The sequence below is a fragment of the Nothoprocta perdicaria genome, unplaced genomic scaffold (genome assembly GCF_003342845.1).
Source record: "Nothoprocta perdicaria isolate Ctin4 unplaced genomic scaffold, notPer1 scaffold_132, whole genome shotgun sequence".
NCBI lineage: Eukaryota > Metazoa > Chordata > Aves > Tinamiformes > Tinamidae > Nothoprocta > Nothoprocta perdicaria.
In genome coordinates this window covers 979,130-1,001,553 of record NW_020454450.1, presented here as the reverse complement: position 1 = coordinate 1,001,553, position 22,424 = coordinate 979,130, and the positions used below count along the sequence as shown (strand labels likewise).

Genomic DNA, 22,424 nt, shown 5'->3' with positions numbered 1-22,424 from the left:
GGTGTCTAAATTTTTTTTCGAGATTGSTGTGCACTTTGTTTTGAGACCTTTGTGTTCCAAGCTCATATTTTATATGATAGAAAATGGGAATTAAGATGCCAGTGGAAAGAATCTCAGAAGCAAGATGTTGATTTGGGATTTACGTATGCTGAACAACAGAAAAAAGGTGATGAAGGGACAAGTAAAGTTCAGTAGCTGAAGAGCAGACTCACTCCTATTCTTGGGCTAGGCTGCCTCCTTATCATTTGAACTAATGTACCCTCTCTGTGACCTGAATTTTTCAGACAAAAATGCCCTTAAATGTTCTGCACAACACAATGGCAGTGAGCTACTGACGCATCAGCAAAGTTTTGAATCTCCTGTGCATAAGTAATGCAGATATCCTGAAGATATCTCTGGTACTTGTCACTAGAGCACTGACAGTGGTGTAATGTTATTTTAATCCTTTTTTTTTTTTTTTTCAATTCCTCTACATTTTGAAGCAGCTTCCAGGTCACATTTTTGGGTAGGAAAATTTTCTTGAACTCAAACATGATGCACAAAGTGTTATTCTGCTTCTAGTGAAAGCAAATTATACTTGGGACATCGAAGTGTTCAAGAAAATAATATGGCTAATGCTACAAGATCATCAAGTGCAGTTGGTTGTTTTGGATGGAGAGATTAGAACTGATATGCAAAAATGCCACTCTGAGGACAAAAAGTTTGTGTAATATAAGCAAATAAGTCTTTAAAGATKATAGACCATTTTTTATTATTTTAAGGAGTGAAGTACCAACTGAAAAGTTCTAGAGAGCTTCTGCCAAGTGAGAGAAAAGGACCTAATTTCCTCCTGAGAGAGCAAAATAAAGTCTAAGTCTAAAGACTAAGCAAAGTCATTGGTCTTCATAAACACTGTAAAAAGGAGAAGACGAAGTTAGTGAAGAATGAGGGAAAGCAGGAGTTTTGACACGTTTTTCCATTCATAGAGAGAAAACATGTTAGTAAATTTTAGATAAAGACCCAACAAACTTGCAATTGTAAAAGAGAAGAATTTAAAGCAACTAATATGATGATGAAAATGATGCATAACAGAAATCTTAATTGAATTTTGAATCGTTTCTTTTCTAACCTCAATTTATCCTAATTTGTTCGACAGGGTCTCCCTGGTCCAATAGGCCCAATAGGTCCAGCAGGTCAAACTGGTGAAAAGGTAACCACATTTTTATGCTGTTGCCTTTCTTAGTAGAAGCACACTTTGTTGACACTTTTGCTACTCCTCAGATAAACTACTTTGGATATAACCTATAATTTTGTCTTAAGGGTGAACCAGGTCCTCGTGGTCTAGTTGGTCCTCCTGGCTCTCGTGGAAATCCTGTGAGTACACATGCTTATCTGTTGCCTGGTATGAGTTGACAAATACTGCTAGGGGACTAATAGCTAACACTGATCCAAACTCTAGGCATTTCTCTCACTTGTTGATAGTTTTTCCACTTTTTCTGCTCTTTCATTTTTAGCCAAAATCTGTAGTGCCTGTCTTGGTGCTGTGCATCTGTTGGATTTGGTCCTGTACTCTTGTTAGGACAATTGTTAGGACAATTTCTGCATAAGGTTATGCTCATTTACCATCTCTCCTAAAACCAATCCATTTAAAAGCATGCATGCTTATATGAGATACTACTCTACACATGTAACTGTTTAGTAGGACAAGTAGGATAATGTAGAGAAATATCTTGATCTAATTATGTTAGCTGGTCATCTTCTACCTGTTTGTGATTTCTAAGGATTTTAATGCCAGACTTTGATGATTAGAGTATCACGGTCTTAGCCTTTCTAGATCTTTCATAATCAGTCTAGAACTGAATAACTTGGTCAGAAATCAGAACAACCTTATTTTCTGTGTAAATTGGAACAGCTCTAGGGAGTACTGGACCTTGGTAGCAATCATCTGCTTTTCTTTCCAAAGAAACATTCTGTGGTAAGCTCAGCTGAAGTGGTTCACATCCCATTTGGACCTTACAGTGATGTAGATGTTGGAACTACTGTGGTTTTTTTGTTTGTTTGTTTGTTTTTTCTGTTTGATTGGAATGGGGGTATTGCATAGCGTGTGTGCTCTCAGCTAATCTTGCCTTCACCGATGGTGGTTCGCAACTGAGTTTTTTTATTGCAGTGTTAGTCCTTGCACATGTTTTCCATCTCTAAATTCTGAAAATTCTTGAAAATTTCTATATATTTTTGAACTTATGCTACATCTTAATATCATAGTTAACTCTGTATTTATTGTGTGATTAAATGTAACACATTAAATGTGTGATTAGGGATCATTCATTTGATTCTGATAACAAGAGCAAGATGATAATTGCTCTTAGGATATTAAATAGCTTGTTTATTTGTTTCTTACTTGCAAATTATATGGTGTATAAAAAGACTTCTATGTGGAAAAACAATTATTCTTCATTTTTCCCAGGGTTCCCGAGGTGAAAATGGTCCAACTGGTGCTGTTGGTTTTGCTGGTCCTCCGGTATGTGTTAGATAACAGCACTAATCCTTTTCTCATGCTTTGACACATTTCATTTCTTACATTATGAATAATTCTGGAACACAAGTCACATTTCTGTTACAAAAAGAACTGTTTCTTTTTCCCATTATTATATCATTTAAAGAAAAGGGCCAGTAAATACCCTAGACAGTTGAAAAGTGTTTTTGTTGATAAGGTTATGTAATTGTTCACCAGATTTCCCATCTTCCTTGAATATGCAGTGTTGCTTCCTTTGAGATTAAAATAAAGTAAGTTATAAATTGTCATTTGCTGAAACACAGCAAAGATTTGCTGCCTGAGAGGTTGAGGCTAGAATGAATAAAAGGGACAAGTGGGAAGTTTGCCATTTTCTGTTAATATCCCAAAATGTCCACAGCCAACATTTCAGGCCTTTCACAAACAGTTAGGTATCTACTTTGGGTAGCAGGATCTAGAAAAGAGAATGTTTGATGTATTCCATTTAGTTTTAAATATGTAATAGTTACCAAGGAAAATAGGAAATATATATGTACAAATGACTCTAAAGACAAGAAATATGAACTAGACTTGATAAAATTGTAATGCAAATATTGACTTCACAGAACTTTCAGAAAATCCTATCTGTGATCATCTAAAGACTGTGGTCAAATGTTATAATTCTCTTGAACTGTCTCACTGAGCAAATAGACTGCTACCATCTTCTGGACTGTTTTGTTCTCTTGCTTTTCTTGGGGTGTGGGAGGGAAAAGGGGAGTTGGGTTTTTTTTCTTTTGTTTGTTTTTGGCCTTCCAAAACACCCTACAGATTGAATTTCTCAGACTGAAAGGATTTGGTATTTTCTGACCTGATCTCTCTTCTCTTTTTTATTTCTTATAGGGCCCTGATGGTCAGCCTGGTGTAAAAGGTGAACCTGGAGAACCTGGACAGAAAGGAGATGCTGGATCTCCGGGACCACAAGGTCTTGCTGGATCTCCTGGTCCACCAGTAAGTATAAAAACCTCTATCAGAGAACCAGTGGCATAGGCGATCTTGCTCGTTTACAACATCCTGGATGTTCACTATCACACCCCTCTTTCTTCTTAGGGTCCTTCAGGTGTTCCTGGTCTGAAAGGTGGTCGAGGAACGCAAGGTCCGCCTGTAAGTAGGTTTTAGTTTTTACAACTTGTCTATAAATAATCCAATAATACAATTTTATATAAATTATATGTAAAGGAAAGAAATCATATATCTTTCTTCATCTCAGCTTGCATGTGAGAGACCATAATTCCTCATTAATTGAGCTAGCAACATTTCAGGTTAATAATAATGAATTTCTTTCTGTAAAGTTGTTGTTAAAATGCTTTTTAGGGCGCTACTGGATTCCCAGGATCTGCTGGAAGAGTTGGGCCTCCAGGACCTACTGTAAGTTCATTTGCATATTTCTAACAGGTGCATTAATAAAATAATAGTTGAAAACATGAAGACTAATTGAAAAGGGAAAGATGAAGCAGTGTTTGTGGCTTGATTCTATAGCAACTTGTTAGCTCAGACTTCAGTGACTGCATATTTACATCCATTTGCATATTTACATTCATTTAATAAAACTTGTTAATTTTGGACTCTACCTACTGTGTCAAAGTTAGTGCAAGACTTTTCATTGGGTTCATTGGGCTTCAGTTTCTTCTGACTGAAATTAGGAGAGTTTTTGTGGAGGGAAGTTTATCAATAGGTAAAGAGAAGTTAAAGTGRTTCTACTAAAAAAATAATATAAATCTGGAATCTTTGAAAAGCATTTTGGGAAATGGTGAAAAGTAAAAGAAAACACTAATTGGAACAAAAGGAATGGGAAAGTCTCAATATGTTCTTTTGGCTTGATGATATTGGAAAGAATGAATGAGTGTGAGTTTTCTGGCTGTAATTGCACAAAAGTCCATTAATGGAGAAACTTTGGGATTGCAATAGTACAGGGGGAAGAGGGGCTGAGCTTGTATATCATTTGAAATTCCTGGGAATCCAGCACCACAGTAAAGGAGATGATCCTAGCTTGGAAGCATCATGTGTTGGTCTTTTCTTAGCACATGTACATTTGCCCTTAATCATATCAGAGTCCTTAAAGTTGAATTGTGCAGATAAGAACAAAGTCTAATGTGACAAGGTCTTTTATTAGGGAGCTCCAGGGCCTGCTGGACCTATTGGTGAGCCAGGAAAAGAAGGGCCCCCAGGTCTTCGTGGTGATCCTGGTTCTCATGGCCGTGTGGGAGATCGTGGGCCAGCTGGACCTCCTGGAGGTCCTGGGGACAAAGGTGATGCAGGAGAAGACGGGCAGCCGGTATGTCCTTTACAATGGTGGTAATTCTCTCCAAGTTAACCGTAGACTTGGTCTTGATCCCTGTGCTACTGAGAGTGAAGTGATAGTAATGTTTTATCATTTGTGGATTTCAGGGCCCAGATGGTCCCCCTGGTCCAGCAGGAACTACTGGTCAAAGAGGTATTGTTGGTATGCCAGGGCAGCGAGGAGAGAGAGGCATGCCTGGCCTGCCAGGTCCTGCAGTAAGTAACAACTAGATCAATATACTCATCTTAAACATTTGGCATTAGCTTTGTGGGTTTGAGGGTGTAGTGCCCAATGTGTGAGGTGAAAGTTGGAACCACTCCTCTCTAACTAAGCCTTATGCAAATTCATAAGGTGGAAGCTTTTATTTTTGTCATAATGGAAGATCTGAACCGGGATTAAAAATAAATGGCTAATAGTGTTAAGGCTTCTAGTTAACATAATAGCATTTGAATGGAAATTAGATATTTAAAAGTAAAAACCAACCCTATACTTTATTTAAGTACTCAAAAGCCACCAGAATGGGAGTGAATGTTTCATTAATGTCACTGTGAATTACAAATCTTCAAACTACAAGTCTTCAAAGTTGCCATGTGGGCTTTTTTTTTTTTTTTTTTTTTTTCTCTCTCCTCTCTCTCACATGGGATTTACAGCTCTTCATACGAGAGCTAATAAACCAGGAGAGGCAGCCATGCAATAGAATATTTGAAAAAGAGGTAGTATAGAGGACAACGGTATACCACTGAATTCATAAAGTCAGTGCAAAATTAAAGTGAACCCGAGATTATTGCAGTTATTTCGAGCTGCATTACATTCTTCCAGGCTGATTAGTCTCACAAAGTCAGCAAGCACTTATCTATCATGGATAAGCCACCAAACATATTGACCTATCAAGGGAGTGTGTCCTTAGAGCTGCTATTAGAGCGACTATCTTGAAGAGCAACTCCTAGTCAAAGGTGTATTCTAGGAACTGTTATTATAAAAACAGCTAAACAAACTGTTTCTTGAACAAACTGTTCAAAAATACATAGTTTATCAGATATATGTAAAAAAATCTATACAAATGCTTTCATTAAATTTCAAATTAATGAAACCATCAAGAAATGTTGATGATATTTCAGATGAGTTATGGATTCATAAGTATTGTTTTACWGGCAGCAATTTTCATGTGTTTATCTTATGATAACTATAATCTGATATTTCTCATTCCCTCTAGGGCACACCAGGAAAACAAGGTCCCACAGGGCCACCAGGTGATAAAGGTCCTCCAGGACCAATTGGTCAGTCAGGTGCCACTGGACCTGTTGGTGAAGCTGGTCCAGAAGTAAGTATTGGAGTCTAATTCCAAGAACAGAAAGACCAGGAAAGACAAGGAATCCAGCCTTTTTTATTCCTTGTTCTTATACAAATGCAAGATTACAGAGCAAATCAATATTTCTCTTTTTGCTTCTCTAACTCTAGGGACCTGCTGGTAATGATGGTACTCCTGGGCGAGATGGAGCTGTAGGAGAACGTGTAAGAATATATTGTTTTATTAAGTCATTTTTGTAAAACTCATTTTTATTATTTATTTATTGCAAGCTATTTCTCTTCAGTTTCCCTGAATGGAGAATTTCTTCTGAAAAACATATTACAGATTTGAATAAGAGTAGCTCTCAAAGCTGAGGGAATCTGTCTAAGAACACCTACTCCAGAAACTTAGACTTGAGTTCTTATAACAAGGAGGTCTTCATAAATCATAACTATTAGAAAATAAATTAGGAATGCTAATGTATTATTTATGTAAATAATGTTGAGCTTTTATTTCTCAGGGTGATCGTGGTGAACCTGGACCTGCAGGCTTACCAGGTTCCCCAGGAGGTCCAGGAACTCCAGGTCCTGTTGGCCCTCCAGGAGATGCAGGACAAAGAGGTGAAACTGTAAGTGACCTTTTGGTTTTATGTAACCAAGATATATTGTGTATGCTTTTATGTATTCCCTCACATGTCTTCTCTGTGCAACCTTTGTAGGGTTCTCGAGGTCCAATGGGTCCCCCAGGTCGTGCAGGAAAAAGAGGCTTGCCTGTAAGTGCTCTCTGGTCACTGTAGTTTAATCTGAGACACTTTTCACTGGAGATTGGAAGGGAAATTGAGCCCAGTTTAGAATGCTGAATAATTATTGAGCTTCTAGTGTCCTGACTGCAAATGAATGTAGAGCGTTGTAAAGATGTGTACATCTTTTTTTTTTTTTTTTTTTAATGTGTATATATATATATACTAGCATTCCTATGCTTTATTCCAAAATAGTTTTAGAGAAATAGCAAATGCTTTTGAAGTCTCTCTATTTGGAGAACAATGCAGTCCAGATGATGGGTATGACCTGAGCTTGCAAATGGTTAGCATCTGTATTTGGCTGATCAAATTTTGGGGGAAGTAAGAAATGAATACTGAACAGAAAGGCAGATTTTTTTTTTAATCAAAGTGGCAGAAGTGTAGCAAAATCACCTGCTCACATGAAACTGCCTTATTCAACTCATGAGATTCTGAATTCAGCCCAAGTGGAAAAACAAACAAAACTCATCTCTTTTTGTGTTACATAACTCATTTCCAGTCCCAGCTTGGAACAAAAACTTAATCTCAAGCTTGGGAAACTCAAAAGATGCTGTCCTATCCCTAAGCATAAGTCATAAGAGAAAAAGGAAATAATTTTTAAACAGCAATAATTTGTCATTGACAAAATATTTGATATTTTGCATTGGGAGATGTAGCTTGAAATTTGGGCTGAGAAATACAGAATTGAAAGCAGAATTTTTTTTTTCCATTTTTTTAAATCAATGTGAGTAGTTTGAAACTGTCAAAAATATCAAGAATTAAATTATAACATAATAGAACCAAGCTGTTTGTACTGGAGAGCCTGAATAGTGTTGTCTGTAGTTAGGGGAAGGAATGTCAGTTATATTTCAGTTGTAATGAAAGAACTGTGAAAAATAAAGATGCAATATGGGGGCGCCATACTGCAACTACCTTTTTGGATTCGTAATACTTCAGTCTTGTCTGTAATAATTATTTACCATATCTAGTATGGCAAGGATATTTCTCAAAAGTAATCATTCCATTATGTAACTTTTTAAATATTTTTATCCAAAATTTAGTTTTGCTTGGCTGCATGATAGAGCTAAATCAACTCTATTTACTGGAACTATAATTAAACACGGCACTATCCTAGGTAATTGTTTACTTATTTTTTGTAAAGATTATGATTCTTGGAACTGCCCAGTAATGCCACCTTTCTAGCTTTAGTAGTGAAGGAGGTCAGAGAGTAGTACCTAAAGCTAAATGGTTTTTTTCCAGTCTGGAATTTTATGTTTCATCACTGATGCTTACAGGGTCCTCAAGGGCCTCGTGGTGACAAAGGCGACAATGGAGATCGAGGTGATAGGGGCCAGAAAGGACACAGGGGGTTCACCGGGCTTCAAGGTCTTCCTGGTCCTCCGGTAAGTTGTTTTGGTTTTACTGTAACTTTATTTTCTTAATGGTTCAACCGTTGGTTGAACGTCGAATGTACAAGGGCTGTAATAATTTAAAATACATAAAACTTAAAATACATAAAATCCAGAGCTACTTTTTCCTAATAGGTGCTTGTCAGTGGCCTGACTGTCTGCACTTGTGCTTTGCAAGATTAGTGTTGTGCTCTTTTATCGTTTGTGCCAATCCGAAAGGACCAGTAGCTRGGAATCTATGAGCTGACAGGACAGGATGATTACAAAAGTTGATAGCTTCAAAGAAATGTGTTAGCATTGAGAAGGCTTTTTGCTGTACAGTATATCTCTGGTGAGGCCGCACCTGGAGTACTGTGTTCAGTTCTGGGCTCCCCAGTATAGGAGGGACGTGGAGCTTCTGGAGAGGGTCCAGAGAAGGGCAACCAGGATGATTAAGGGAATGGAACATCTYTCGTATGAAGAGAGGCTGAGTGAGCTGGGYCTGTTTTCTCTGGAGAAGAGACGGCTCAGAGGGGATATGATTAATATGTATAAGTTCAGGAAGGGAGAATGCAGGGAGGAAGGGGACAAGCTGTTCTCACTGGTGGCCAGKGATAGGACGAGGGGTAATGGCCACAAGCTGAAGCACAAGAAGTTCCGTCTCCAGGTGAGGAGCAACTTCTTTACTGTTAGGGTGACAGAGCAGTGGAACAGGCTGCCCAGGGAGGTTGTGGAGTCTCCTACTCTGGAGGTCTTCAAAACCCGCCTGGATGCCACCCTGCGCCACATGCTGTAGGTGTGCCTGCTTGAGCAGGAAGGTTGGACTAGATGATCTGTAGAGGTCCCTTCCAACCTTAAATATCCTGTGAATCTGTGAATCTTTAAAATATTTGCAAGGACTTGCTGTTTGCAATGGTGATTGGTTAGCAATGCCGTGAAAAACTTGCACACTGATCACATGCAAGAGCTGAAAGTTTCAACATCCAGAAAGGGAGTTCATATAAAGAAACTCAGACACTCTTCCACTTCAGAACAGTGCTAACTGTTACTGTCTTGTAACCCAGTCTGATTCTGAATGTCATGAAAGCAAGGCTGTTCTGCGGGAACACCTTCATACACAGCCAGTACCAGTAAAATTCTATTCACCTAATTTTTGACGGCTGTCTTTTACTGTGTATCACAGAAGAGACCAGCCAGATCAAAACGAATTAGAGCAAATGTACTGTCTGCTGTTCATTCATATTATAACCCTATGCTGCTGTGCCTGCATATTTGCATTTCATTTTTTTTTTCTTCAAAGCTAAAAGAGTATGCTTTAGATATCCCAATGATTCTCAATGATTCCATGATTTCATTCATTTAGGGTCCTATTGGTGAACAGGGAAGTCCTGGCATTCCAGGTCCTTTTGGTCCTCGGGTGAGTATCATGTTTCAGGTTTCAATATTTTCCCCACTGTCACATTTCTATCCGAGTTTCTTTATTTATCAGCTTCAGTATAAGGGGGCATTAACCCTCTTTGCTGAGGGGTATACTTTGTTTAGTATAACAAAGCTTTAACATAAGCACAGTTTATAACCAAATAAGTGTGGCAGCTCTGCTTACTGCAGCTGCACCTTTCCTACCTATGTATGTCACTGACCCAAAAGCAGCAAATAGATATGGCTCCCTAGGGTGTTCACAATTGACAGGATATCTCTGTGTCTCTATAAAGAGGAGCATAAAGCAGGTGCTCCAAAGTTTGGGTAGCTTTCAGATTTGACCATACGCACGTCGTTTGGAGAAAACACAGCTGATCCAAGGTATGTTGTCTCTGGCATTTAACTTGAGAAAAATAGCATCGAAACTGCCACTTTCTTCAACTTAGATAAGAAGAAAAAGGGTGATTTTTAAAAATTCTGCTAGAGGACAAAAATAATTGTATTGCCTCTTGAAGAGATAATGCTTGCAAAGGGCTGTTTTCAATAACTTTTTTATTAAGTGCTAAAACACATTCCTCCTTTCTCTCATTTTTTCCAGGGTCCTCCAGGTCCAGTTGGTCCTTCAGGCAAGGATGGAAGTCCTGGACCACTTGGGCCAATTGGGCCTCCTGGTGTTAGAGGAACTGTGGGAGAAGCTGGACCTGAAGTAAGTTAATGGGAGTGTGGAGGGAAGAGACTATCTTCAAATTACGTTTTTTTTTTTTTTTGTAGCAATCTCTTAAACATCTGTAATCAAGACAAATCATAAGATTAGATAAAGTTTCTCATACAGATAGCTAGGGTAACTGTGTTGAAAAAGGGCTTATAACTTTCTTACTCTCTTCTTCCAGACCTGTGAGTATCCTAGTCTCATCCACCTATGTTATCCTTATTTCAAGCTGAAGCTGCTTCTGTGATTCTGCCTAATTCAATCCTGATGAATCTACTGCTCAACATGGATATTTGGCAATTTGTGCCCTAGAGTATCAGGCCTAAGCATAGTTCAAGTGGTGCATCTGGAATCAGCAGTAGTCCAAAGTCAACTTTTATGTTGGCCCTACCACTAAATGAATTCCAGTCCCAAAAGGTGACAATGACTTAAGAGCGGCCCTGAGATTGCCAGGAGCATTCTCCATCATGCCTTGCAGTAAGGAAGCGTGTCAGTCCAAACTCTGGTGCTGACCTCAGATGACCTTCAGCCTGATCTGCAGTTTACAGACCAAACCATGAGCAAGAAAGACAAAGTAGTTTGACCATTCTTGGAAAATGTTCTAAACTCGGCAAATGTGCTAAACTCTGCTACACATTCCACATTTGCCAATCTRTATTCTTCTAAGTCCTAAAACTTATTTATGCCTCTGCAAGGAATACAGATAAAAAAAAATAGAGGTATTTGGGAACAACATGGTGTGAAAGATCATGTGTAGAATTAAAAGGTTTGTATTGCTTTCTTTAGAGTGGATATGAAAACACAGAATATACATTAAATAATAAGCAACATAGAGAAACAGTTTCTGCTGTTCCTTTGTCTCATAACATAAAACAAAATATTCATGTTTATCATGTGCTAATATTTATCCTATTTCATTTGAATTTTTACAAATTTTCACTATCTGCACTTCTCTATAGACTTGTTGACTTGAATGAATAGAACAGAAATATAATCTATATCCAAATATTTTGTCTGTGTTATAAGACAGTCCAAGAAATACTGCATACCAGTACTTTTAGCCTTGCTTTTCCTGGTACTTGTGTGTGACTATAAATTGAAACCAAAAAAAAAACCCAAGAAATAGGTGTTAAGTGCCACATTTGCAAGGCAGAGGGTGTTAGTTTGGGTGCTTGTTCTGCATTAAGCATTTGGAGCACTAATTACAAACTCTGAGGTGATTAATGTCCAAGGAAATGCCACATCCAGATACCATTTGATGCATCAAACATCAAACTTTCAGTGTAGAAATATTGCAGACTTTCTGCTGCCTAAGAAGACCTGGCAGAGTGCAGGTGAAGATACAGTGTGCACTGACACACCTTTTGTGTCTCAAGACTCAGTGACCTCCCCAAGTGTCGCAGTCCAGGTTGACAGACTGACCTCAAAACCCCTCATTCAGGAAAACACCTATCCTGACAGATAAGGATGAAGTGAATTCTGGGTCACGTGTTTTGGAGGCCAGAAATCTTGCTGCTATGCACGATAAACGTAAAGATATTTCTGGTGCCCCGGTTTCCCTCTAGACCTTAATAATTTAGAGTGTGCCTGAGACATCTCAGTTGAAACTGGAATTTTAAATTGTTCTAAAAAATCACTTGCAGCTGTTGGGAGTTTTAAGAAATAACTTTATTAGGCAGGGATTTGAAGGAGGAGGGTGGGATGGCTTAAAAAATGGAATGAAGAGGCCATTGCTTGCTGACTTTTTCCAGCTGTTCAGTCTGAAAGCTGGGAATAAGAACAAAATTGAGCAGGAGTAAGTGTCAGAGTAAGAAAGATGATCAGTGAGGACATGAAGAGAATGACTCACATACAGTTCTAGTCTCTGACCTCTGCTCCTTGAAGTGTGATTTGGTTATCCATGTCTGAATATTGCCTTAGGGTGACTGGCCCTGATGTTTTGCTTTATTAGTGAATGGCTTCACTTCCCTATCATTTTGCCGAGGTGTCTCAGATGTCCCTCTGTTGCAATTTTTGTTTTAACTTTAGGGTCCACCAGGTGATCCAGGCCCTCCAGGTCCCCCAGGCCCTCCAGGCCACCTTACTGCTGCCATTGGTGACATTATGGGACACTATGATGATGCTATGGCAGATCCACTACCGGAGTTTACTGAAGATGAAGCAGCCCCAGATGATCATAATAAAACAGATCCAGGAGTCCATGCCACACTGAAGTCACTGAGCAGCCAGATCGAGACTATGCGCAGTCCTGATGGCTCAAAAAAGCATCCAGCACGRACCTGTGATGACCTGAAGCTTTGCCACCCCTCCAAGAAGAGTGGTGAGTATTACTACACCTTCCTCTGCATCTGCTACACTGTTCTGCCTTGTTCCAGAATATATTTGAATCTCTGAAAAAATGCATGATGTAGTTTTGATGCTCTAAACTGATATTCACACCAAGAGCTCAAAAACTTCTCACAAGTGCRTTATTTCTTTCTACCTATGAAATGCATCTAATGATACTTATTCATTATTTGTTCAGATGCATTTTTATATCCATAATATTTTGAAATTTCATGGAGTGTTTCTTCTTGAAGTATTATCACCATGGAGCGCTTATGTGATTGCAGAGATAGGTGGATACCTCACTTGTAATATTTACTTAAGTTGTTCTCCAGAAACTGGCTCCAACATCAACAATCACAGCAGCTGCCTTTGAATTCTCATATGAAGGGAAAAATCACCTTCTAGGCATTGTATCATATATATTCTCTGAGAATTTGTAGGAACTTTGCAGKGGATGTAAACAACCTTAATCTTAAACAACTTCCAAGTCTGAATTTCTTGATTTTGAAATATTTAAAATATTGATCAGCTTGTACCTTAAAGTATAATTATAATTTGTTTCTAAAGCAAACATCTAAATACTTAACAAATTGTTACATGATGCCTGATTTTCTTCTGTTCATGTTGTCTCCCCAGTTATTTCAAGAATCCTAATAATATAGCGGAGTCCAAATTTTATGTTCTTTGTAGGCGAATATTGGATTGATCCTAATCAAGGATGTGTTGAAGATGCTATAAAAGTGTACTGCAACATGGAAACTGGAGAGACCTGCATCTCTGCAAACCCATCTGCTATCCCACGCAAAACGTGGTGGACCAGCAGATCATCTGATCAGAAGCCTATTTGGTATGGCCTTGATATGAACAGGGGATCGCAGGTAACTAAGCAGATTCCATTTCAATAATTTTCTTCTAATTCTTTCTGATTTGGAATTTTATCTGCTGTGCTGAGCAGAGTCTGCTGTGGTCAGTACTTTAAAATAGTGATTGACTGGTGGGGATTCCATCTGCTGTTATTATCCTACAGAAAATATAAAGCTTCCTTTATAAATTCTCCCAACTAAGCTGATTTTAAAGAAAGTATGATTCTTGTATCATTTGTGTCAGAAATATTCCATGCCTAATACAACCCTGTCTAGACAGACAAAAATCCCACTTTTAGCTTTCCATGAGGTTTTCACTCTGTGATAACTYCTAAAAGTAGGCTTGATGGTGCTGCCAAATAACATAAGTATGCAAAGTATATAATTATTCCAACAGTGTTTGCCTTTTTATTCCTAGTTTATTGAATTAAAAAAAAAAAAAGCAAAGTACTTTAAAATGAGTATTTGGTTCAGAACTTTAACAACTGGGAGCAGATACGATGCTGATTATGTTTTTGAGATGTTCAGTATTTTTACTTCCTGCTAAATTCAAAAGAACTTAGCATCGCTTAGAATGTCACTGCTATAGCTGCCTACAGAGATGCAAAAAGAGGACTTGTAAATCAGATACTGTTTGGTGGAAGAAATTATCTTAAGGAAAAATATAAAAGAATAAGTAATTAAAAACACTGTCAAACTTGATAACTACCAGCATGATCTGTATAATAGTTACAAGCACACTTCAGATATTCTAAAAAAAATATTCTTCTGATATCAATAGATGTAAATAGCACATTTTCTATATAATGACAGTGGCAAAAAGCATTCTTCAGATTTCTAAGTTAATTTTGTAATGTCCATGTGCAAATATGTAGTTATTGTTATTTAGTCAAACTTTTACTTTTGATGATGCTTCTARATACAATATAAGCTCTATAGAAAACAAACTCCTAAAGTTTTGTTAGAGTAGGCACAGGTTTTCTGTGTCTGATGTTTATTGACTAGCTTGAGTATGCAATAAATGACTATTTCATACATAATGYTTAGCACCTACTGAATCCATCTTTTGAAAGAATGCGATATTCATTCCTAAACTCAATTTTAGGAGGCCAAACTGCCTTCCAGAATAGGGTCAGTTGTTCACCTTCAAAGTTCCTGCATTATGATCAAAGTTATGATGCCTGCCACAGGATGTCTGTTTGGACTAGATGATCTCTAGAGGTCCCTTCCAACCTTGAATATTCTGTGATGTCTGCATTTCTTGGTCTTCAACTTGCAGCAAAACACAAACAAGAATCTTTCTTAAATTTTCCRTCATAGGCCATATGCTGGTGATGTCTGGAAAGGGTTATGATTATGAGAATGGCAGATATTTTTAAAATTCACACCCTTTATAGGAATTTTCCTGTAATATATGTTGATCTGTTTTGTATCTTGACAGTTTGTGTATGGGGATAGCGCTGTCACTCAGATGACATTCCTGCGCCTTCTATCAAAGGAGGCTTCCCAGAATATCACTTACCATTGTAAGAACAGTGTTGGGTACATGGATGACCAGACCAAGAACCTGAAAAAAGCTGTAATTCTGAAAGGGGCCAATGACCTGGAGATCAAAGCAGAGGGAAACAGCCGATTCAGATACACTGTTCTTCATGACAGCTGTTCTGTAAGTTCTGTCTTTTTATCATTTGGTATGKAGAAAAATGACATTTGGCTTGTAATATTGTCAGTTCTCCTCAATTTAGCAAAAATTCATGGAACAAGWTCATTAAAATGTTGCAGAATCTCAACCTGAATTGTAGAAGTAAATATCAAAGAGAGATTTTAATACAGTTGTAGGCTCACTTAAGGGAAGTCTGCAGTATTTAGAAGATACTTACAAATTCAAAAAATTCCAGTGGRAATAAAAATGATGGAGTACAAGTTGTGTAATTCTTCCTTTCTTTGTTTTGCAGAAACRTAATGGGAATGTGGGCAAGACTATCTTTGAGTACAGAACGCAGAATGTGGCGCGCTTACCCATCATAGACATAGCACCGGTGGACATCGGCAGCGCTGACCAGGAATTTGGAATTGAAATTGGGCCAGTTTGTTTTGTGTAAGAGAGAGGGGGCCAATTTACACACTACCCAGCAGCAGCAACAATTACTCATGGACTTAGACTGAAGTTAATCCTGAGACTCTTGAAGTAATGGCTGATATTGGATCAGCATTGTATATACAGTTCTTCTTAAATGCCCAACCTCCTTTTGAATATTTATTTTACTTACAAACATTCTGTTTTAAATGATTGAAATTAACTTTTTTAGTACAACAGTACTATTGTAAGAGGAGGGATGATGACCTTTTAAAAATAATCTGAATCTTTCCTTGCTTTTGCTTCAGATTATTTCAGAATTTACAGACATTCAAAATAGATAGTTTTAATGTGGGACTGTGTAAAGCTCTAAAGATTATTTCTTTAGCTTGGATAAGTAACAGAAGAGTAGAGCACTTGTGTTAASTGTTGGTTGCATTTCAATCAAGTCTGCTCGCGCTATCCCAGCTTGTCTTCCTCTGATTGCCGGTATGATAGCCGTTCATAGAGATCTGTCTTTTATAGAATAAAAGCTCTCCAAATAAGAAAAAAAAAGATCATCTTAATTTGGCATTGCCTTTCCTGCATTTTCCTGTGTAATAGTCAGAAGACAGTTCCACAGCCATGATGAATAAATTAAGTTACTACTGGGATAAATAAGAGTTTTCAGTAGAACTGTCCCCTATATGATTTTTAAGGCCTGACTTCACTTTTCTCACAATATACTCATGTAATTCCATTAAATTATCGTTTACTTTCAAAATACATCTTAAGCCCAATGCTTGTTGATTTTCCAATACTTGTCCATCTAATAAGCCATTACATACCAAATTATACAGATGTCTTATATACCGTGTCAATTAACGTATGTTGCAAGTCATTCACGTATATACCAGACCATTTGCTAATAAAGAGAGTTTAGAAATTCATTATTTTTAGCTGACATCCAGACATGCATCACCAGTAATTTTTGATTTAATGGCCTTGAATTGTCAAGCCAAGAAAGTTCCATCATTTCTTAGCATGAGCTACCTCATCTCTTGAAACTGGGATGCATTTAATATTCTTATTTTTATTTTAGATATTAAAGGGTGCTATGCTTCTGTTATTATTTTGAGAATGGAGATAGGCAGGGCAAAAAACAATWAAAAAAAAGTGATGGTGCTAAATAACTTTGCAGAAGGCTGATAAAATAAAGATGCCAACTGTCAATGTCATTTTCAGAAGTTAGCTGTTAGGCTTATGGTGTGAAAGAACAATGTTACAATGCATTTATCTGTTGGTCTTACAGTAYATAGAATGTTTTGTACCACCAGCCTGCTTTATTTTGTAAAGCATGTTGGTACAAACTTAGTTTTTTGTTTCTTTACTGCATTTGTGCTCTCCACATTTTTGTTTGTTTCTTTAAAAAAAATAAACAGCTGGGGCCATCCCTAAAGAAAGTCATGCACATAGCTTTATTCATGTATCTTTGCAAAGCATTTAATTAAATACATGCTTCTTGCTATGTCAATGGTTTCCTTTTTGTAGAATTCCTTCCAGTGTGTCCCATATCAGTTAATTTCCAGGAACATGAAAATAGAAGAGTTTAACTTTTTTTTTTTTAATAACTCATCTGGGATATGTTCATCTAAAGTGTTTTAAACATAGGAGTACAAAAGCGTTATGAGTGGTCTCCTCTTTGTGACAATTTTCACGTGCTTGGTTTCAATTTGTAGGGAGTAATCACCAGCAATTCACTTCTCAAATTGAACCTGGATAAGCAAGTAGGCAAATACCATGGATGAAATGATCTGAAAATTAGTGTAATATTAAAAATTTGCCGATATTAAAAATTGCATGAGAATAAATTATTAGAAAACCTACAGTTTGATTCTGTGGATATAAATCCCAAATTGACTGCATGGTTGTAGACCAAATTGAGCGAACAGTTTGTGTTAGAAGGAAACAATCATTTTGGTTCCTCATTAGCATGTCCAATAGATTGCATTTTGCTTGCTATGAGTTCAAAGATACTGTTAAAGTGTGTCGTTTCAAGCATATTTTGCAGAACTCAAAATATTCATAAAGGAGTCTTCTTGAAAAATTACTAAATGGGCACCAAAGCATTAGACTCAGTTTCTTACAAGGTAATACCATTTTAGGTGGATTATTTGACCTTACTGTCCTTCAGTATTTTATCTTATGATAAAATCTAAGGTAATGTTTATCGGTGTATCAAATAGAAGTTATAAGAAACACTATTAAGAAAAGGATGAATTTTGATGAAGACTCACTTGCACAAAAGTCTTGGCTGCCCTGGACAGGGTGGTGATGGGGGAAAGGTGGCGGATAAAAGAGAAGGGTGTGGTCAAAAATTGAGGTGCAAGAAACCAGCATTTTTGTGAAGTTCCTTCTCACTCATGTCTGTGATTATTGGACAATAAAATATTTGTAACAGCAATGGAAGAATCATATTTTTCCACAAATGGAAAAAAGACTGAACTTCAAAGCTGAGAAACAGAATGTACTGTAGCAGAAAGACTGATTTCCAATTTACCTGTTGTGCTTATTAGCATTATAAGTTTCCTCAGTTTTTGGGAGAAGGTTAGGAATAATGCATAAGATATCAAGAAACACTACTTTGGACCAGCTCCTAGAAAAATTTTTTTTCTCACCATTCCCCGTGTGTTAATGTCTTTCATGTTTTCTTTCTTGTTGCTGCTGGAGGTAAGACATTGTCATTTGTTACCAGCTCTGGCTTAAATTTCGTTTAAGTTGTAATAGTTCATAGCCATTTATGATGTATTGTGTTCTCTATGTCCAGGTATGGTGTGCTATCAAATGTTCCTGTTGCACAAGTAGTTCCTGAGGTGAGGTATTACTGTCCCTCCTTTAAAACCTCGGTTAGGAGTGTTAGTGCAGAAAACCTTGCAAGGTCAAAATGTCACAGAAGTGTACTTTAACCTTAGTCAATTGAGTGCGAGATTTTATACAAAAACGATCAGTTTTACAAGACTTYATTATCTGGTCTAGCAATGTCTAGAACTTTTTTGTCTTTTTTTGAGTTAGGTAAGGAGTAATCTTGCTCCTATAACAAAGAGCCATAACATTTACATTAGAGTGATGACAACTGTAGGAGAACTTTTGTCCTACAAGGAAGATGCTGCCTGGTTCTACACCAAAATTGGATTAAGCCAGAAGTTTAAGACCGATGCTTAATCTAGAGATGTTCATATCTCTGACTAGAAACTGGAAATAGTCCATTGCATTTTATCTCACGAATTTCCTCCTCTGGCAGTAATGAAGAGAGAGGTTTAGTTTAAACCTAGCTTTGCTTAGAAAAAGAGGCAAAGCAAAAGAGGACAAGCAAAGGCAATCTTGGAAGGAATGGTCTTAGAGGAAAGAAACAGTGTATATTGATTATGCTTCTATGGATTGTCTTAAAGGGCATAATGAAGTAGAGCATCAGACATAGGATGTCAACTAAATAGTAAAGAAATTACATATTCATAATTATATTTGATACAGCCCTCTATATTTGTTTTGTTTGCTCTCTTGGCAGCAAGTGCTCCACTACTAACACTTCCAGAAAAGAGACATTCAGTTTTAAAATCATTACCTACCAGGTCTAACTTTCTTCTTATGCTTTTTAAGGTGACAAGAATTTGGCAAGATTTTTTTTTAAAGAGCTATTATAGTTTCTTTGTCAAAATGGGTATGTTATCCATGATAAGCAATATAGTACTTTGTTAACTACACTGAGGCAGTGCTACAGTGGTAAATAACTATCAATCAGCCAAAATAAGTGCAAAATTTGCAGCTGAGGAGGAACACTGAAAATTAATTTTCTGCGAGGACTTCACTCCCAATGACTTCAATCCCCAGGCTTTATCGGTCAAGTCATAGCATGATCAGGTGTGTTTGGGGGAATATCTTGCCCATTTATGAAGTCAAYGTTGTTGTAGCCTATGCTTCCTCTAAGTTACTTTCTGCAAACAGAGGCTTAAGATATCTGGTTGGTGTCACAAAAGGGCATGAATTACAAACTATACTCCATACTGCCAATGCCAAGGATCTTGTATTGTGATTTCTCAACCTGTCACCATGAAGATTCACTTGAGATTACAGGGCTTTGAAGAGGGGGCCAGGCACCAGGCTAATACCAGATATGGTGGCCATGGAGAACCTTCCACCTATCATCCAAAACAAGGTAAGGCTCTGTGGCTCACACATGTTTACAGACATCTAAAATCTGGGGCTAATCAGATTCCAATTTTGCTATTAGAAACAGAGTAGTAGTTTGCTGGTTATTCTTTTGGTGTTTGTAATTTTTTTTTTTAATCTCATGTCCATAAAGTATGTGGAGAGAGGTAAGGATCTTTTTTAGCTATTCCCCAGGACTCAAGCTCAAAGTCCACACTCAGCAGAAGAAAAGCTCTTCTGTCTTGCAAAAGGACCAATAGTTTTGAGTGAGCACTGCAGTTAATTGGGAAAATGAAGCTTCAAAGAAATACTAAGACCCTAAATATTCCCGCGCTAAGGTAGTGGAATCCAAAAGCTATTGGAATCAGCTGAGAATCTAGTTGAGGAGAAGTTAAAGTTTTTGTTTGTTTGTTTTCTATTTTCCTCCCACTTGCCCAAGATTGGTTGTAATGTGTGACAGGGGGAGCAGGAAGGTGAAATATATGAATGCCGGTGTAAAGAATAACCAAATGAAAAAGTGCACGAGTATGAAAATTTCTTTAATCCTATCAGGCTTTTTTTAATTGCAGTCTCAGCAGCTTCTTTGCTTGTTTGTCCATGACTCTCATTCAACTATATGCAGACTATGTATTTTTTTCTTTTCTCCAAATGAAAATTAGATAGATATGTAAAATGCAAATTATAATTATATTCCAAAGGAAGATGATTAACCTAACTAGCTGACCTAGGCCTGCTTAGTCACTGTCTTTCTACCATAAATCCTGAACACAGATATTGGTCTTTGTTTCTCTATAGTCCTGAAAGACCTGTTAACTTAGGTGACTATTTTGAGGCACTTAACTAGTTGCAAAGAGCCTCCCTTGTATAAGGGATTGTGCTGTTAGCCTACAAATATCAGGTAAGAACTTTCTATTTCTCATATAAAGTAAAAACAAGAGGTTCTTGCAGCCTAATATAATAAATGGCAGTATGAAGTAAGATTGAATTTTGGGCTACTGAAGTATAACCTTATTATCTAAGCTGATTTTTGTTTATTAAGTTGTTTGATTTCATTTTTCTGTGTATTTTTTTTGCCTCTTCCCAAAGACCTTTCTAAAAGAGTACAAAAGTATCATCAGGCTTATGTAGGCCTTATAAATGACCTCTGGAAAAAAATTTTTTTTGAAACGGTAAATTATTTTGTGGTTGTCTCAGCTATTTCTTTACTGTTTGTATTCTACAAATGATATAATAATCACCCTTCATTAGCAGAAATTATTAACCTGATGAGTGTTTCTCAGTTTTAACAAGCACTTCTCAGTAGTGTACTGGTACTGGAGATTATAGAGGCTATTATTTCTGCTGCACAGATTAAGCACAGGTGTTTCCAATGTGTTTTTTCATCAGCCAAAATTCCTAGCAGCTGTTTTCATAAAATTTCTATCAAAAGACTTCTAGCTGTGTTTATATATAAATCTTTATATATATATATATAAAAAACACTTATATATATAAAATATATATATATATACACACACCAGAATAAAATTATTACTTACATGTAATGCTTGCCTTGCACAAATGGCATCTATTGTTACCATTACAAAAAAAAGAGGAGAGTTCCCATAAGAACTGGGACGATCTCTCAGAAACTGCAGGCTTCTGCCCATTTTTCCTGCTTGCTCTAATCCACAGGCGCTCTCCAAAGGTGCCTGACTCAACAACAACCTTTAAGACTTGAAATTTCTGACACTCTCCTTTTTTGAAGCTCTCTATCTTGTTGGACAGAGGTCCAAATCGTCCAGGGCTCTGGGGTGAGCAGGGCGGTCCTGACCCATGAGGGAGATTCTGTGATTCTGTCTCAGTTCTGGCTCTTGTGCCATTCCTATAATTTCCTTCTCCTAGTTTGAGCTCAGACACCACTGAATGCACTGAGGTGAGGCCTTGCCTTGAGACGGCACTAAGATCTGGGGATGACTGACTTGTGCCTCTCCAGTGGCTACAGATCTTGATATTCAAGGTTATTTGATTACCAGTTTTGTTCAAATGTTAGTGCTTGGACAAACACTGTAGTAAAGCTTGGACCATTTAAGCTGTCATCTGGAAAGATGCTTGCTTATTTATTACTACTTGCTGCAACTACTTATTTATTACTATTGTTATTTATTACTACTTGCTTATTTATTTAGATCAAAGCATTTCGTTGTTGCTGTGGTTGGCAGTGTCTTTCTCTTAGGTGGATTCAGCTCTTCTATTCCCTTTAGTCTATTCCCTCTAAATCTAAAAAAAAAAAGATTTGTTTAGGTACAGGGCACTATTTTGCATTCTGCTCCGAGAACTGAATCTATAATCACAGACAGAGAAGCTCACCAGCCTTGAAAGAGAAGATGCTGGAGGCAGAGGAGCAGGTAAGACAGTTTTATTATCTGGTGCCAACTTCAAGTCAAAGTAGAAAACTCAGTGCCAGTTTGATTGTCTGCCATATATAGAGCAAAGAAATACAAAGAGCTTTTTTTTGAAAAAAAATGAAAAAAAAAAAGTCAACAAGGAGTTTTTAAAAGATATTTTATTATGTGTCTCTGTAAGGAATAGACCAACAACC

The 22,424-nt window shown here is 37.3% G+C and overlaps 1 protein-coding gene across 1 annotated transcript in view; it reads left to right on the top strand.

The window, feature by feature from the left end:
- COL5A2 (collagen type V alpha 2 chain) overlaps positions 1-16,994 on the top strand; it is a 90,855-nt gene extending 73,861 nt beyond the window's left edge. Inside the window, exons 36-54 of the mRNA XM_026033740.1 lie at positions 1,136-1,189; positions 1,300-1,353; positions 2,444-2,497; positions 3,371-3,478; positions 3,578-3,631; positions 3,842-3,895; positions 4,641-4,802; positions 4,916-5,023; positions 6,022-6,129; positions 6,267-6,320; positions 6,617-6,724; positions 6,815-6,868; positions 8,170-8,277; positions 9,626-9,679; positions 10,280-10,387; positions 12,419-12,710; positions 13,409-13,596; positions 15,023-15,247; positions 15,537-16,994. Coding sequence (XP_025889525.1) covers positions 1,136-1,189; positions 1,300-1,353; positions 2,444-2,497; positions 3,371-3,478; positions 3,578-3,631; positions 3,842-3,895; positions 4,641-4,802; positions 4,916-5,023; positions 6,022-6,129; positions 6,267-6,320; positions 6,617-6,724; positions 6,815-6,868; positions 8,170-8,277; positions 9,626-9,679; positions 10,280-10,387; positions 12,419-12,710; positions 13,409-13,596; positions 15,023-15,247; positions 15,537-15,683 — 2,094 coding nt within the window. The 3' untranslated portion in view covers positions 15,684-16,994. The remainder of the gene's footprint in view (positions 1-1,135; positions 1,190-1,299; positions 1,354-2,443; positions 2,498-3,370; positions 3,479-3,577; positions 3,632-3,841; positions 3,896-4,640; positions 4,803-4,915; positions 5,024-6,021; positions 6,130-6,266; positions 6,321-6,616; positions 6,725-6,814; positions 6,869-8,169; positions 8,278-9,625; positions 9,680-10,279; positions 10,388-12,418; positions 12,711-13,408; positions 13,597-15,022; positions 15,248-15,536) is intronic.
- Positions 16,995-22,424: the final 5,430 nt, after the last annotated feature.